The 17727-nt window shown below is 35.3% G+C and overlaps 1 protein-coding gene across 1 annotated transcript in view; it reads left to right on the top strand.

Moving 5' to 3' along the window:
* RP1 (RP1 axonemal microtubule associated) overlaps positions 1 to 17727 on the top strand; it is a 186624-nt gene that overhangs the window by 47630 nt on the left and 121267 nt on the right. The window contains 7 exon segments of the mRNA XM_037381809.1: positions 5474 to 5676; positions 8997 to 9086; positions 11143 to 11275; positions 11551 to 11702; positions 13948 to 14102; positions 16535 to 16593; positions 16920 to 16964. Of these exon segments, the coding sequence (XP_037237706.1) occupies positions 5474 to 5676; positions 8997 to 9086; positions 11143 to 11275; positions 11551 to 11702; positions 13948 to 14102; positions 16535 to 16593; positions 16920 to 16964 (837 nt within the window).

Here is a 17727-nt window from a genome sequence, read left to right as displayed (position 1 = left end):
AACTTCCGCTATGGAAGACATGCTTAGTCAGCTAGAGATAGTCCCAAAGGCATTCATGTAGCAAAAAATTCAGGTGGGTTGCTGATTTGGTTTTGGGCTTGATCCTCAGAATGCTATTTCAAAGTGCGCATGAAAAGTTTGACAATGTGGGCAAAACATCAAATATGGCATACTTGTTCAATGGCATAATGTGAAGTATCATGAAGGATTTTAAATACATTCAGTTGAACTAAAGCATCCTGGTTAAATTTAAAGCGTAGGTGTGAATTATTATTAACTACTGTTAATTGTTTCTGGCAACATTGTTTCCATTCTTAGCTCAAAACACCCACTTTCCATTTCTAATCTATCAGACTTCATGTTGTATCATTGTGTCGCAAAGCCTTCCCAAAGTAGTGTGGGTTGCCCACAGCTGGTGAGATATGCTGTAATTGAAACCCATGGCAATGATGCACAAGCCATCAAACCTGTTTTCAAGGAAGCTGGATGGTTTTTGGGTTGGATACAAAGGATCTCTTTATAGAAGCAATATCTGCTGTGAAATTGGTTACACAGAGTCTATAGCACTTTGTAATAAGTATTTCTGACATTCATAAATATGGACTCTGCTTATACAAAATGAACAGAAATATCAAAGTTACTCTGCCCTTCAAAGAAAATGCTCATTTTTAGTAAGATATTTTCATTTAGAATACTTTAGAGGTAACTGCGTTTTGACATGTAGAGGTGAGCCTTAATTTTTAAACTGATATACATTAAATACTCATTTGCTTTTTTACTCCCAGTTAACATTCAAAAAAGGGTGATACCTATATTGAGTATACAATCCAGCAGTACACTTAGCATTCAAACTCAGAACAGATTAACCTTTAGGCTGACCAGTCTGCTAACCAGTAGCTGTGTTTTGGTTGTTTTCATAAATAATAATTGATTTAGGATTAATTAAACTGAAAACTTGCTACGGGAGTTGAGGCTTCTCCTGTTGCAGCGTGAGTTCTTTGTTTCTCAAGAAACTCCTTTCACTGTACAAGGATGGTGGCAGGTCTCAGCTTCTACTTAACAGCTCACAGGATGGAGTCGTTAGAGTGAGTGTCAGAGACAAGTCAGCTAAAATGCATGCAAGGCACCACATCATAGACTCAAGACTGATCAAATGTGCTGCCCAAAACAGAAGGGAAATTATATGTATGTAGCTAGAAGATCACAAAGTCTAGGGATGAAGGAGGTGAAGCAAAAGACACTAAAAGCCTCAAGCCAAAAACTGTAGGGTTTTTTTAACCCCTTTTACTCTTCTGTTACCAGTTGCAAAACCAAGCCAAAGTCATCAGCCCTGCTGGAAATACAGACTTGTGCTGTATTATGTATCAGCTAGCGAGCATGCAAGAATCTTGTGGAATTTCCCAAATGACTTGGTACTGGGGATTTCCTCTTTGCTTGTTCCTTGTGTTTCTCAAATCACATTTAAATTTCAGTGGTGAAAACATCCCTCTGTGTACTAGTGAAAACAAGGGGAGAGATGTCATTAGCTTCCATGACACAAACACTGTCTGTGACATTGAGAACATCTTTGTTGTTTGGTATTAACAAATTGTATTTCTGATAAATGGTTTCTACACCCTCTATGTTCCTTTCCTGTATGTCTGGAATTAGTTTTTTAATATCTTTTAATTACAAGAGAAAATAAGATACAAATGAAATCTGATCTCATTTCCATTTTGTTTATATTGGAAATGATGATACAAGAAGGTGTAATAAAAATTCATCAACTTTATTGTCCAAGCTTCTGCTCTGGAGATTAATTTCTTTGATGGATCATTTCAAAAGTGTCATTCATTCGTATGATGTGCTGAGACAAGATAATTCTTTTTTCTTTAGATTTAGGATAAGTAAATAAAAAAATAAAGTTATTTTTATGAAACTGTGTGAAGGATTGTGACTTCATCATTCTCATGCAGGCCTATCAGAATGAATTTTTGTCACAATAGATTTACAGCATGGTGTCATGAAGTGTGTAAACTCCCATGACTAATGCAGGGTAACCATCAAATCCTCTTTTCAGACTGGAATATTTTTAGCCTGTAGCAAATCAATGTCACTGATTTCCATTTGTAAGAAGAGCCAGTAAATTATGAGGCAAAAAGCACTCCAAGCCTGTGAATTGTTTGTGCATTATAATTCTTTTCAATAGGTAGTAGTTTGAGGTTGCACTAGCTGCTTTGGGTAGCAATAGCCCAAGTACGGAATTCTTTTGCTAAGCATACGGAGCAGCCTGGCATTCCTTATGCTTCTTGAATACCTGCGCATTTTCTGAAAATTTTCATTTCTCTGCTGTGATGAAAGATGTGCTCTAGATAGCTGGAAGGAGCTCAAGCTTTCAGAGTTGCAGCTAAGGAGCTAGGTAACTGCAGTTACAGAAAGTTATATAGCCAAGTTCTCAAAAATATGTATTATACCAAAGCAACTACTCTGCTATGTAGATCTGTTATTTCAGTCACTGAAAGACAAGGGTAGTTAAGTTTTCATTCAGGTAAACATAAGATATTTGCCTTTTGCTTTGTTTTTGGTGTATGGATTTTCTTTTTCTTGTATGGATTTTGTTTTTCTTTCAGAATAACTTGTTTTCAGTCATGATGAAGAATACAATAAAATCAGTGATTATCTGACACTATGATGACACATGACTATGGCCTATTTCTAAATTACTCTAACCATCCCGAAATCGTGCTAGTACTGTTAGAAGCACTGCTGTAAAAGTCATACTACCACAGTTCTGAATTAAAAACTGATTAACCAAATTTTAGACTCTTTACTAGGGCTGAAATTTCCTCTGATTCCAGAAGTTAGTTTTTATTTATTATAGAACTTTGTACTGGTTCCTAGTTCCTTTACAATTCTTTGTGCAATTATTTCTCATCGGTTAAGAGTTCAATGCTAGCGCATCATAATTCAGGTTCAGTGCTTTAGTAACCATGTTGATTTAACCTAGAGGACAACCTGATAATCCAAGTAACTATGTAATTCCTTTTGAGTGCAACTTTTAAGAAAAAAAAGCGTTTATTTACTATTATGAAAGTGACATTTGAGGAAATTTAAAGGGAAGATCAGGACCATGTCTCAGTATTGAATCGGCCGTCTTATATGCTGCTGTAGTTAAAAGCAGTTAAGTAAGGCAACTTGGAAGTTAATACCAAAAGGGTTGTCAAGCATTGGGACAGGCTGCCCAGAGAAGCAGCTGAGTCACCATCCCTGGAGGTATTTAAAAGATGTGCAGATGTGGCACTTAGGGACATAGTTTAGTGGTGGACTTGGCAGTGCTAGCTTAATGGTTAGATTCAATGATCTTAAAGGTCTTTTTCAACCTAAACTATTCTATAATTACATGATCCTTCTTCACTTACCCAATTTGCTTCAGTGATGTTTCAGCAGGATGCAGAATTTGTTCCTCAGAAAAATTTATTAAGAAGCAGGTCTCAAGGATTTAAAACTGTTTTTCACTTTGCCTTCAAACTTCTATTTTAATGGTAATAACAAAGCACAGTCAGATAAATTTTGCAGATTTTTGACACAGGTATTGCATTAATTTTTTTTAGTATGTACTGAGCTTGGCTGGACTTAATTTTCTTCATAGCAATCTCTCTGGTATATGTTCTAGCCTGGTGACCAGAGCAGCATTGATAACACACCAATGTTTTAGCTGTAGCTGAGCAGTGCTTGCACAGCACTGAATCCGTCTCACTCTTCACTCGCAGCAAGTATGTAGGGGTCTGGGGGTGTGTGGGGCATGGCAAGAGAGTGGGATGGGAAGCAGCTGGGACAGCTGATCCCAACTGACCAAAGACATACTCCATGCTAAATATTGCCATGCTCAGAAATAAAACCAGAGAAGAGTTTTTCCAAAGCAGTTGTTCCTCAGGGACTAGCTGGGCATCATTCTGCTGGTGGTGAGTGATTGCATTTGCATCAGTTGTTTTTTGTTTGGTTTGATTTTTTTTTTTTTTAGGTTGGGGGGGGAGGATTTTTGTGTTTGTTTGTTTTGTTTCTTTTCTTTTTTTTTTTTCTTTTTTTTTTTTTTTCCTTTGAGGTAAAGGCAGTTGAATAAGTGAAGGGAAAAACTCCATCCCCGAGAAACCCAGTACAGTATTTTAATCAAGTAAATAAAAAAGCAAAAGGCTCTAATAGCAAGGTGTGTATGCAGCAGGAACATACATAGTATTGCAATGGGAATTCTTCAACAGATTCATATCAGTGGCTATTTATGAGTTCTGCAAAATTGTAAGTGAATTCCATTACGTGTTTGGAGCCTCTGGCCTCCAAAAGCTTGGTTCATAGAAAGTTAATTAATGGATGAAGAATGAGCTGGGGTTTACAAAAAACAATTAATCTGCAATGCAGATTATATTCATTATGGTTAACATATTAAAAAGTCTCTTTGCTGTCACATGAAAAGGCCTCATGAAAAGCAGTTTGTAAACCCCTACAAGATGCAGTATATAGACTGTGCTGGTTCATCTTTTTGAATTCAGGGTTTATATATGCCTCTTGTGCCAGAACAGTTTATAAATTCTTGGGGTCAAGGACTCCCTCTTTTGGAGAGGACTTCATGGTCAGCGGTCCCATTATTGAAAAGTAGTATTCCAGACACCTGATGTTTGTAAACTCCACTTTGATTAGAATACTCAAAACTAAATTCCTTTATCCCAAGGGAATTTCTTTTTTCATATCCCATATGCACTGCCATTTGACATCTTTGTGTACATATATATTTTTGTCTTAAGGGTAGATGGAAGACCACTGTGTGCTATTCTAAAGTGAAATACACGTTTTCCAGCATTGTATTTGTCAGCCAGTAAAGCTGTGAGGTTTAGTCATAAAGCGGTATTGTGCTGCTCTTGTCTCATTCATGCAGAACCTGCCTTAGCCCAAATGCTGGCACTGTATGCATAAGTATGGTTGGGCAAGGATATATTGTGCTCTTTTTTGAGTATTTTACAGTATTTAATTAATATTAAACTTGAAGAAGGTTAATTTCCTGAATAATTTTTTCCATTTAAAATGAAAATTTTTTCTATTCTCAGACATGTGATTCTGCTCATCATGTCCCAACACAAGGCATTAGGGCAGTATTTACAAACTATTCTGCTAATTTCTAAATGTAAGTCTAAACAACCAGAAACATGGATTTAATGGCTGTAGTTCTGCATCATAGTATCCTTGCTCTACACCAGAATACATAGTAAAGAATAATAGGATGATGGCGCACGTGAGAGATACTTCTTTTCCAGTTGATTCTTGTGGCTCAACTAATCAGTACGTTTTTGTCTAGACAAGAAACATAAATCAATCTTTTCAGACTATCTCGCTTGCCATGAAAAAATGCAATCCCCTCTGTTATTTTCATATGTGCTGAAGTTACAACAGCGACTGGCAGTTTCATGTCAATTTTTGTCTCCCAGTAATGTTCTGTATTTCACAGAGGAAATGAGAAATCCCCAAGCTGGTGAGTGTCCCCTTCCTTCACATGATGAATGGAAAGTGTCAATGCTGACAGGAAGTGCAGGAACTGAAGCAGATGTCGCTCTCTGGATATATGGAGACAGAGGAGTAGCTGGACCAATAACTCTTGGCAAGGACAACAGAAAGCAGCTGTTTCTTCCCAGGCAGGAAGATGAATTTCAGGTAGCTAATGAAGGCTAAGAACGTTATTTTAACGTATACCTTTCCAAAGATTATTTTGTCATGTGAAAAGAAAAAATGTTTTTCTCCTATGTTTACTGCATAACATAAATCTCTACCTAATCTGTATGATTTCTGCATTAAATCAGCTTGGTGCATATAATCAGCAACAGAGGAAATACTCTTTCTTTTAACCCCTTCTCCCTTATATAGTAGCCCAAATGGGACAACTGCAGGAGTAAATTGATTTCTGTAAGGTAAGTGATTTGAAACCACTCCTAAAAAAACCATGTCTGATGTAAGATTTGTTTATCATTTAGGGATCTTTAGGAATTAAATCTTCATGCATACACTTTTCAAAGCATACTAGAAAATGTATATTGTGGGATTTGTTCTATTAAGGAAGAAAACCTTCTTTATGGGTGCCATATTATAAATAGCTGAAATGCCAGAAGCTTTACCTATGGAATTACTAAGAGCTCAATCAGATCTACATGTTAACACATCATGACAACACCGAGTTCTGCTATTATTTAAAAGTAACCCCACTTCTATTGTAATACGGAAATTTTGTCTAGGTAGACCAAAAGAAAGTTACCAAAGGGGATAAAATTTCTGGTTCGCTGAAATCTTTCTGTTGAGATGCATGTGACTCGTTGTCTTCAGCTAACTGAAGCAGAAGTTATATTTTTCACGTTATGCACAAATTTTATTTCTGAGCTCATTAACTCTTCTAATACTTAGCCATAGCACAAACCAAGATTATTATTGTCAATAATATTAATAATAACACTCTCTATGAATTGGTATAGGCAGGAAGATAACCAACTGTAGTGTTCATTTTCTAAGCGTGTAGGCTATACATTATGATCCTTGGGAATCCTGTTCTGCTAATTAGTGAATAATTTGTAAGCAATATTGGGTAATGGCATGTTTGCAATGTTAGTCCATACATTCTTAAGAGATGGACCAATTTCTCTTCCCTAAAATAGATATTGCCCATTATGGCTGTGTGCTGTGGATATTGATCTTGTGAGAGAGCAGAATATTTCTCTGAGCACCTGGGGCTACTACTATGATTCTTTACATCATACTGACACTATTGCTTTCAGGCATGAAACAGCAAATATCACCAAAGTGCTTTTTACTCTAGCCTGCACTAGATAAATCCACGAAGAAAAAGCCTATGAGTAAGAGCCCTTCTTTTTTTTTCCTTTTAAACCTTATCCTGTACTTGTTTAGCAGGGTAAGTCTTGAAATGAGGATAGAAATGTAAGACTTAAAAGAATTACATCTTCTTTTTAACATTTGCATCTTTGAGCTTGATCAGTGTTCGCTGGTATGTTCTAGAGCAGAAGATGCCAAATTTTATTTTTTAAAGTAATCAATCTTAGCTCTGGCCAGGATTTCTGGGAAGAAAACAGCTTCTGAAAGCCTATAATAATCAGGCATTTTGGAAACTATTTTCTTTAACCTTTCACTTTATCAGTAGTATGCCCAACCATGAAAAATTTGAGTGGAACTATCTTGAGAGATGAAAACCATATGTGGCCTTCCCTCTTTTACCTTACCCATGTGAGTAGTCATTGCCTGCTTAATCCTTTCTAAGACTGTGCATGAGAAAAATCAAGGCTGTCAGAGGGTTTCTTCTGTGAGATCTCTGCTTGTTTTAGACAGAAGTCACTCTTTGCATTCTGACGATGTCCAATAGGTTTATGTTTTGTATTGATACATGAAATGATCATGTAACTTTTATTTTTTTTTAACCAAAAGGCTAAAGAGGGATTCATTAGAATAAACAGACAACATGACTATATTCAGTGAGCACCAGGTCGGTGAATGAGAAGACAGTATCTCATATTACTTGAGAAATGGGTTAGTTTGTGAAAAGCAGGAAATTACAATCACTGTTTTTTCAGTCAAGCTGTATATAAGCCCTTACTTTACTGTTGCTTTAAACCCAAAGTCTCCAGGTCACCTCTGACAAGGCTACTTATAGACAGAAATATTATGAAGCCTAACAAGGACATCAGACTCTGAATCCACAGAACAAAGCTATGTTCTTAAGCTGATGGAAAAGACAAGAACCATATTGTCACATCAGCATTGCAAACCTGGAGTTAGCACTTATTTTGTTAATGAAATTCAGGTTGACGTAGCAACTATATCAATACAAACACAGGTTTGGATTCCATAGATTCTTTCTTAAACAACAATTATAATTTACTGAGTGCATTTCAATGTTAGGGAAATCAAAGATAAAAGTTATTTGCTTCCAGAAATCTTTGACTAAAGCTTGGTAATGCTGTGACTTCAACATAAAAATTTATTATACAAAAGCACAAAGAGTCAGCTAAAAGCTGGTATGAGAACTGAGGTAATTCTGACCTCTGGAAAGCGAAGAGGGCTTTTTGTTAGTGAAGGTAAAGAATGAATGGGTAATATACTAGTACGTGTTTCCAAAAGAATGAAAAGAAAATAATTTTAGTACAATGTAAATAGCTTTTTTGAATGTAAATTATGGAGAGGAACAAGCTATTGCCAGCCTTTTATTAATAGAATTATTTGAGAAATAACATTATAACACAATTACTTTTCTTTTCCTATCAGTACCTTACAAACGATGTGAAGTTATTTATGCTCACTTTAAATAATGGTTAAACTTCAAATAAAACCCCACATAAGTGGGATAGGATAGGGTTGCATAGAGTAGATTTCATAAGTAGGAGCACATATAATGCTTGAAAGTGCAAAGTGCTAATGAATGCAAATCATATTCAGAAAGCAAAGATAGTATCACTGATTTCCAGGGTTTTGCAGATGTCCTGCCAGCTTTTGAAAGCTTATTCTTTAAGATCTCCAAAAGTTTTATAACCTTGGTTTTGACATACTAGGGTTTATGGTCATATTGCTGTGCTGCATTATGAAAGAATTGCGACCAGTGGATTTAATTTTGTATTTCTCATTGCTCTCATCAATGGCTCTCACCAGCCCTTTTTACTCTTCAGACTTTGAAGAGTTTTCTCTTCTGCCAAATCATTTCCCTGGCAAGCATTGTAATTTCACTTGGCTATAAAGTGGTGTTCAGACAGAAATCTGCTTAGACAAAATAGAATCAGTCTCTTTTCTGGATCCCATAATCCAAAGTCTGCCAATCAAATATTGTGTCCTGTTCCTGTGCACTCAGATGCTACAAGGTTCAGAGAAATCTAGAACCAGTTGCAAAGATTAATGAGCATGCAGCCTCTACCACACAAGTTTAAAGTGTAAGTTATTATTTTTTTTCTATAATTTTTATGTTGTATTGTTCTGGCTTTATTCAGGTTAAAATAAAAAGCATTGGGAATATCTACAAGATAAGAATTGAACTTGATGGATTACTGAATGAACAATCAGAGTGGAACTTACAAAGGGTGAGATTTTTTATGGTGATTTTTTCCTGTTTTATTAATTTTTGTATGAACTGAAAACCTATCTTTTCATGAAGCCATGGTTTAATGAATTAGAAAATGTTGACTGCAATATGTTCTTATTGCTTTGTGTTCTTAGGTTGCTTTAGAGATGACAAAAGCACTGATACAGTCCATCTCCTAAGAGCTGGAAATATGTAGGATTATTTTGCAATTATTCTGAATTGATGTAGTTTGCAGATACCAGTTTTAGCGTACTGATATATTCTACCAAGTTTTGCTTTCTGAAAGCTCACCTGTACTCTGCAGTGTGTGTTAGGGAGATTCTAGCTATAAATTCAAGCTCTGAAAAATTGAAAATGGTGAAGTAACAGTTATTCCATGACAACTACATGTGAAGAATTAACAAAGTTTGCTTAGGAGTAGAGTAGTCCTAACTGGCCCCAAACATAGCTCACAATTGCAACCATTTTCAGGGAAAAAGAAACTGCTGGGTTTTTTCAGTTTGTTGAATTAATTCTTCTTCTCTGCTTCTGTTTTAACTGTATCTTTTCTTGTGATATCTAGGGAAGTTCACCAGATTAAATTTATACTAAATTCTTGCTAACACTGACCCCCGTGTAAGATTTATTTCAGAATTGCAGATAAATATCTGTCTTCTGTTTCTTATTTTAAATCTGTAAAAGACACGTGTTTATCCTTTGGCTTTGAATTTGTCTTCAAAAGCCTGATTTAGACAAGCAGAATTACACAGTAGTAACAGATTTTTACGTTAACCCAAAGGCCTTAACTGTGACTGTACCAAAACTGAATGTGCAGGAATCCTACTTTCCATCCTGGTGGTTACAAAATATTTCTTTAACAATTTGGTCCAAATTTCATAGGGTAACCCTGGGATTTCAAATATTTCTTTTCACAGAAAGAAAGAAATCCAGTTGAAAGCTGTGTTTTTCCCACAAAGCAGTTAATATTTGTGATTGTTGCGAATCAGCAGGGGGAGCTCTGCCAATAAACATTACAGATTAAGAGTCACTCCTGAGCAGTATTTCATGTTAGAATAAATACATGCTTTGGCGTTAAAAGAAATGTTTATTCTACTTAAAATAATACTTTATTGGAAAAGTGAGATAAAGGCATATATTGTCCTGATTTTCTAAGTGTTAGAATTTGAATGTGAATGCTTGTTTTCATAATTTTGTTTGCAAGGCTTATGCTTGCTATATGCAAAACACAACTGCTGAAAGCCAATTTTTTGGCACTTATTTCCTTTTGTTAGTGAAGGCCTATGGAAAGAACTGTACGAAGTAAACATTGTTGTAGTTCAAGACCAACAAGAAATGCTCCCATGAAAGAGGGGAAAGACTGTTTTAGTTATAGGAAATAAGACAGCTATCGGAATGTACAGTGGCAAGTAACTCAATAATTTGAATTCTAACTACTTTCAGAGGAATATATAGAGGGTATTGGTACCCAGGTTGGCTTTTGTTCTGCTGTAGAAGAGCCAAATATAATAGAAATTGATTTAATATTTCAACATAACCTTTTCTTGCCAAAGTTCAGAAGGATGTAGATGATGAGTTTCATCCTGTTTTCATTTTAATATAAGAAATGTGTCAATCTTTCCACATCTTCCAAAAGCTTAGTCTCTCCTAACCTCACCTGTTAGAAAATTTTCAGTTTACAATACTCCATAGAAGTGGTTCACTGATAGAAATCAGAATTAGTGACATTTCTTATGGCAAAAAAAGCAAATTTCAATTATAGATTTGTTTGTTCCAAGAATGAGTAAAGTCCAGGGCATATTCAAAGAATAGAGTGTGGCAGTTTCACCTGCAATACCACAGGTGTGAGTAAAGATCTTCTCTGGTAACAAGCCCGGCTGCAGAGTAGTGGCCAAAGAAAAAAAGTTTTCATACCGCAGTTACGTATGTAATATTTTCTGATCATGTTATTATTTTCTGAGATAGAAGAAAAGATATACAAAAATATGTTTTTCTGTTGAGAAACAAAGCACTGGAAAGAGTGAACTGATTCATAGCTGGAATTGCTTCTTCTCTAGGTGACAATGCAACATCTAAAGAACAAGAAAATGCTGAATTTCCCAGCAAACACATGGTTGTCAAAGAATCGTGATGACAGAGAATTTCTCTGTGAACTTCCAGTAGTGGAAGCTGGAAAACCTATCTATCCAAGTATGTATGTACTTCAGTTGCACAGTTACATACTTATCCATTACCTGGTTTTCAGTTTTAATATAATCTGAATTATATTCCATTTCCTGTACATTCCTAAATGTGGTCTCAGCAATCTTAAAAACAGATAGTTACACTGATTTCTGGAGAATATATTCCAAAAATTAATTGCAAATCAAACTTGTCGGTGGTGTTCCCATTAAGCTATAGTAGTGAGTAAAATGAATTGTGATTATACCTAACTTGTATTTTCTTCTTTTGGATATTTTCGGAAGTCGTTTTATACCATGTTTATGTGTACACTGGTGACTTGGAGCAAGCTGATACAGATTCTGCTGTTTATCTGTGTATCTATGGAAAGAGAGGAGATTCCGGTCTAAGACTTCTGCATAAAACTGGTATGCGAGTGACACTTCAGAGAGGAATGGTAAGTCTGAAAACCAATTTGCTTAGATGTATAAACATATTGAAGTAACCTATATGGGTCTGAACAGGTTCCTAATAAAAAAGAATCATAGAGGTTTAGCAAAATAAGTTCTAAGAACTAAGGAAAATAATTTTCTGCTGATCAGGAATGACTAGAAAAGTTAAAACACAGGCAGGAAAAGGGGAGGAAAAATGATTTGAAGAATCACCCTAGGATGGTGAGAGGAGCTGCCTATGAATTTAAAACATATTCTGTCAAGCTATGATGAGTTACAGCTGGATCCAAAAAAGTTCACATAAATTGTTCCATGAATTCTGTTCTTAGTAGGACTTTGTTATGTATTTCTTTTACTGTATAATAATATAGTATTGTGATTAATACGGAGCAGATTTAAAGTAATCTTTCTTTCAGTTACCTCCTAGCTCCTCCATAAGTAAAATATACATCATCCTGATTTTCTGCATTAGTGTATGGTTGAATTTTAGGAACTACTGAATTTAATCCCAGCTCTGCCACTAGCCTTATTACGACCTTCCATTAAGCCTGTTTCTTCCTTTGTGAGCTATTGAGGATTAACTCTTGTACATCTAACAAACAGTATCAAGCTGTTAGTGGAACACTCAATTACACAATAAAAAGCAGTATCTAAAATGCTAAGCATAGTAATAACCCACTTGGAAACTTCAGCTGTGTCTATATTATTTTAAAATACGTACTATATTATTAATGTATGAGATTTAAAATTCTACTCAAACTGAAATTCAGAATTGGAGTGGATTTTTCTGGAGGGATTATTCTAGCCCGACTGACAGTAAATTCAGCATATTATTTATACAGGGGCTAAGCAGGGGTGGCTCAAAGTGCACTTCATAACAGAAATGGGTGAATGAGACAGTGGATTGTACGGAACAGCAGAGCAGGGCCTGGGATATGTCTTTTTATGACAAAGGCTGTTGAGCGCTGACTTGAACAATTTGTTTTCATCCCTGCCACAGACACTTTACATGATATCGGACAAATCACTTAAGTTTCCCTGGGTGACCACTTTTTGTATGCTTCTGTTTTGCTGCACAAACCAGTTTAACTTTCCTGAGCAACATTAGCCGTAACTGAGATTCGTTCAAAGAGAATTTTGTTCTGCACCTAGTAAGCTCTTTCAAATGTTAAATATGCCAACAAATTAACCCCTCTGTTAACCCCAAACTACTCTGCATCTTTGACACTTTTAGCAATAATCTCTGTGCTTTAACTATCTACGTAAAATGGAACATTATGCAGATGGCCTTTCAGAAAAAAGATTTCAGCATTTGTGGAAATCTGGGGTACTATGGAAAAAGCGCAAAAGTGAAGTCACTGGGGAAATCAGTTCTGTTTCACTGAAGTCTATGGGTGGTTGCAGTAAATAATGCATACAGTCATAAAGACAATGAAGATAAAAAGAAATATTGAAAAGCTGTAGTTCTGCCTGTGTACGATTTGAGGCAGGGACCCTTCAGAGAGAATAGCTTGTGGTCATATATTACATATACAGAAGGGAGAGGTAAAGTTGCATAGGCAGTCTTAATTCTGCTGTTTGCTAAGGACTGAGAATTTTACAGATAAAAATTTTCCAGTGTAGTGCTTTCCTTCATTTTCCTTTTACTGAGAAGAGTGATCTGGACTGTTACATTTAGAGAGAGAAATCTATATGCTTTTTACTGTGATGGAAAATTAGCAGCCTGGCCTTTCACCTGATCAGCTTCATGCTCCTATGAAAACAATCTTTGCCAACTGTAAGCATAAGCTTAAATGAATAACAAGGGGAAAGTTGCATTTCAGACTCCAGTTTCTTCCAGCAGAATAAAATGTAAATAGAGTAGGTGAGACCAAAAAGAGCATTTTAACTACATTTTACATAAATACCAACAAAGGAGATAAGAGCTTTAACTCATTCTTACCTAGGAGAGAATAATTGTAAATGGTATGGTATTGAGACAATAGTGAGGGTTTGTGTGCAGCGTTTCGGATGATGGCTCACAACACAATCTATTTGGCATTATTGCTGCAGCCTGATTTTAGTAGTGTTTTCTCATTTGCTCTAATACATAATAAAAATACATTTAACTGTTCAGATCCAAACACTTTGAATACAGTCCAGCTGTCATAAAAGCAATGGGAATCTTTGTACACTGTGAGACTTAATGAGGCTTTTAAAAGACTTCAACTTAGTGGTGGCAAAATGCAGCGTGCTGTCTCTGTCTTCTAGGTCAATGCTTTTGAAGTGGAAGCTGTATCTCTTGGAAAGCTGCAGAAGGTGCTGTTGCGCTGTGAGGCTAGTGCCAAGTCCCAGTATTGGTACTGTGATAAAGTCATTGTCAGAGAAACTGAGAACAACTTGGAATATGTTTTCCGTTGTGAAAGGTAATTTTTACGATATTCTTAAATATGTTTCACTACCATTATTATGCCAACCAATATACTAAATATGAATTTTCCAAGGAAAGACAAATTTGGATTATTTTGCAGTTTTGTAAAATCCACAAAATGTGTTGTTCCAGAACAGATTGCTTGAGTTAATATGCTGTAGGAACCACAGCAAAGATTAAATGCTTATATTGTGGCTATGTTACTAGATTGTGCAGCCTTGTCATAGAAGGATCAGTGCTATCAGCGTGACTTTCCTATTCAGCAAGGAAAAATAAACCACACAAAAAAATTCTAAATTAATTGCATTTCTAAATGGGAAAGAAAAGAGATTTGCCATCCAGGAGTAGCATTCACTCTCTTTATGAACAACAGCATTCCTAGAGAGACAAATATGACATCCAAAAGTCAGAATTCTTTTGTGGTTTTTCCATTTAAGTTGTTAAATGAGCATCTTGAAAGTCAATTGATAAATACTGCATTTCACATGTTTGGAAGAACACTGGTAATCCCACATTTGGAGTTTTCAGTTTTTCAGTCTCTCTCATGGGTATGTGCTTCATTCGAGTGAAATGAAGTGTAAAGAAACAATGTAACCATCTGACAAGGCACTAGAATTAATAATATTTAATTAATAATTATGAATAAATGCCTAGTTATTTTTTCTGGATTTTCAGAAATTTGTTATTTGCAACCCTTGGTGTCACATCCTCAAAAAAAAGAATTAAGATGCTCTCTCACCTTGATAAATCTCTCTAAAACTGAGATCTTTCTTTAATGAGTGACATGTTTTTAAATAGTAGTATAACACAGGATTTCTCTGGAGTAGATTTGGATGCAGACCAGCTATTGTTGCTAGCTGTGGTTGCTACCTTTCTAAAAAAAACAGGGAACATTTCCTAATGGAAGTTCTACAGAGAAATCAGGCCAGCTGCCTACCTCAATCATGACAAATCAACTCTGTCATAGCTGTCACAGCTGTCCTCCAGTGGGTAAGAACAGCTTAGGGATGATGCATGTCAGGGTAACACAGCTTAGGAACGATGCATGTCAGGGCACTTTGCTGTATTAATTCTGTGATAATTAACACCAGATGTTGATCACCAAAATTATTCAGTGGCACTGTCAAGAAGAAACTGAGAGAGGGGTTTTTTTGTTTGTTTCTAATTTTTCTACAAGGCAACACTGCCACTGAAAAATGGTTAAAATAGGTCAGTGATGGGGGTTAGGGGAAGCTTCCTTGTTGGCCAAAATGTAAAGCTGAAACACTGTGCTTTATTCAAGGACGGGGGAAGTTTTTGCCCTTCAGAAATCTCTTTAATATATTACTTTTCAGCTTCACAGCTTTATTTTACATGGATATTTTATGATCCAGGCTATGAAAAAAATGCTGTATTTTTTTCTTGTTTAGCCAAGGAAACATCAGCATTTTGTCTGGCTTAAAAATCTGATATTAGTTTCTGAATATTCAACAGCTCCTACTGGCTTTCAATTATACAGTATTAGTTACAGACTAATACTTCTTAGCATTTAAGATTGCAGAAGATACCTGTGTGGTCAGGTCTTAGCAGAAGTGATATAAATAAGTAGTTGTCTGGTAAGACAAATTTATTTCTTAGGGACTAGTTCTTATATGAATTGACCTGTTAATGTTTTCAAGACAAAAAGTAAGGAACCTTCAAAAGCTGCTCTGGAGTCATCCTGCCCATCTTATGCTGGATTCCCAACAGGCTCATAGGAGACTGAATAGTTTAGGTCATTCCTGGAGAGTCTGTGGAAGTGGACTGAGTAAATAAAAACCAGCCATTTGGAAGCTTACTGAATTATTTCTTTTCCTGTTAAAAATCAGGTTATTTTTTTACCAAGCAGGAGGAAGCTAAAACAGTTGGTAATCCATGTTCTGAATGAAAAGGTTTTAACATTATCTGTAACCTAGAGTAACATGACTAAGAAACATAACCAATGTTTGCCTTTAATTTGTACTTTCTCAGACTTCTCTGTCCTCAATTTGTAGAAGGAATAAGGAAGAGCAGTATTTGATTCCATCTTTGTTTTTAACACTGAACTTTGATTTTAAGAAATAGTGCAATAGATAAATACAAATTATACTTAGCACTCAATCCACAGTACTAAAAAAAATGTTCTGTGCCATAGTCTTCTGTTTAGCTATAAAATAAGTACAGTTGTGCCACATGAGTGTCTAATCTGACACAGGTATATTTTACGCTTACACAGCTCTTATGTCTGCACAAATAAAATTCTTTGTTGGTTCAAATAATTTGTACTTAAACATCTATCAGGCAAAATACTAAAATATTAGAGGTAGAGACCTTTGCTGTTATATGTATTCAGTAAGAAAATTTATATGGTAATACAGTGGAGAGTAAGCTGATTCCTACCTGCTTTTCTGCTTTCTTTCTTATTCTTAGGTGGCTTCCATTTGTGTCCCAAGGTGTAATTCATTCAGAAATTGAGTTGTACCCTCAAGGTAAGGTTTATTGTAGCTTTATGAAAGTAAGATCAGTGATTTCTAATTACTCTGAAGAAATCTGGGCTGAATTTACACTTTAAGTATCAGAGTTAACCATTCTGCAGCTTCCTTTGTTACATTTCTGAGACAGTATATTTTGTGTTTGCGTTGTACGATGGGTATAGGTGATAGTGAGAAAATCATAAGGGAATGAATGAGAAGGAAAGTTTTCTTGTATTGGCTAAAATCACAGAATTTCTTTTTCACCTCTTCTTTCAAACTTTTTCTTTAATGTTAAAAGATAGATCCTTTATTAACTGCTTTTTTTGGTTTTTTTTTTTCAGAATTTCAAATAAATCAACAGTTGAAAATGCAAGAAGCAGCAAATGGTAAATGCTGCTTGAGTCTTGTCTTTAGTGAAGATTGTTTCTGTTTCAGAACAAATAGCTTTACACATTGTTGCCATTTCTATTTATTTTAAAACATTAATTACATATACTGTTGAACATTTTAGGAAACCAAACTTCACATTGCAATTTAAACAATAAATCACTTTATTTATGTTTTCTTTTTATTCTGTCATTTTTCTTTCTGTAATGTTAATTTCCTCTCTGTTTGAAAATTCATATTTTTCTAGTACTTATTGATGATCTATGTTAATTTCAGATTTTTGTGTTAACATTTTAAACCACAATTCTTTCTCCTCGGCTATACATAGTTTTGTTCTCATCATTAGTTTTTAGTTTTCTTTTTTACCTGTGATTTCATATTTGTTCAGCTTGACTCTTCTGTCCTTGCAACCAGCACAGATTAAATTACATTTCTTAATAACACGTAACCATTTCTCAGCTGTGAGAAGTGCTTCATGCTTTAGATTGAACAATAATTTAGAAGATGTTGTGAGAAAGTTTGAAAATGTTTATTCATAATTCATTTTATCGATCAAGATATCCACAAAGGCCCAAATATCTTGTCTTAAATAGTGTCCCTGTGGCACTTAATGACAAAATTGGTACCCGGTTATTTTACAAATTATGTTCAAATCATATAAGCTGTATTTTGGATCAAAAGTATCTTTGTCCTTCTTCCCTTCTATGCCTTTTTCAGAAGGCTTTAATTTTCTATCTGTTCATCGCTCTTTGTACTGTAGCT

The sequence above is a fragment of the Falco rusticolus genome, chromosome 3 (assembly GCF_015220075.1).
Source record: "Falco rusticolus isolate bFalRus1 chromosome 3, bFalRus1.pri, whole genome shotgun sequence".
In the NCBI taxonomy this organism is placed as follows: Eukaryota; Metazoa; Chordata; class Aves; order Falconiformes; family Falconidae; genus Falco; species Falco rusticolus.
Note: the sequence above shows the minus strand (reverse complement) of the source record. Positions and strands in the feature narration are given on the sequence as shown.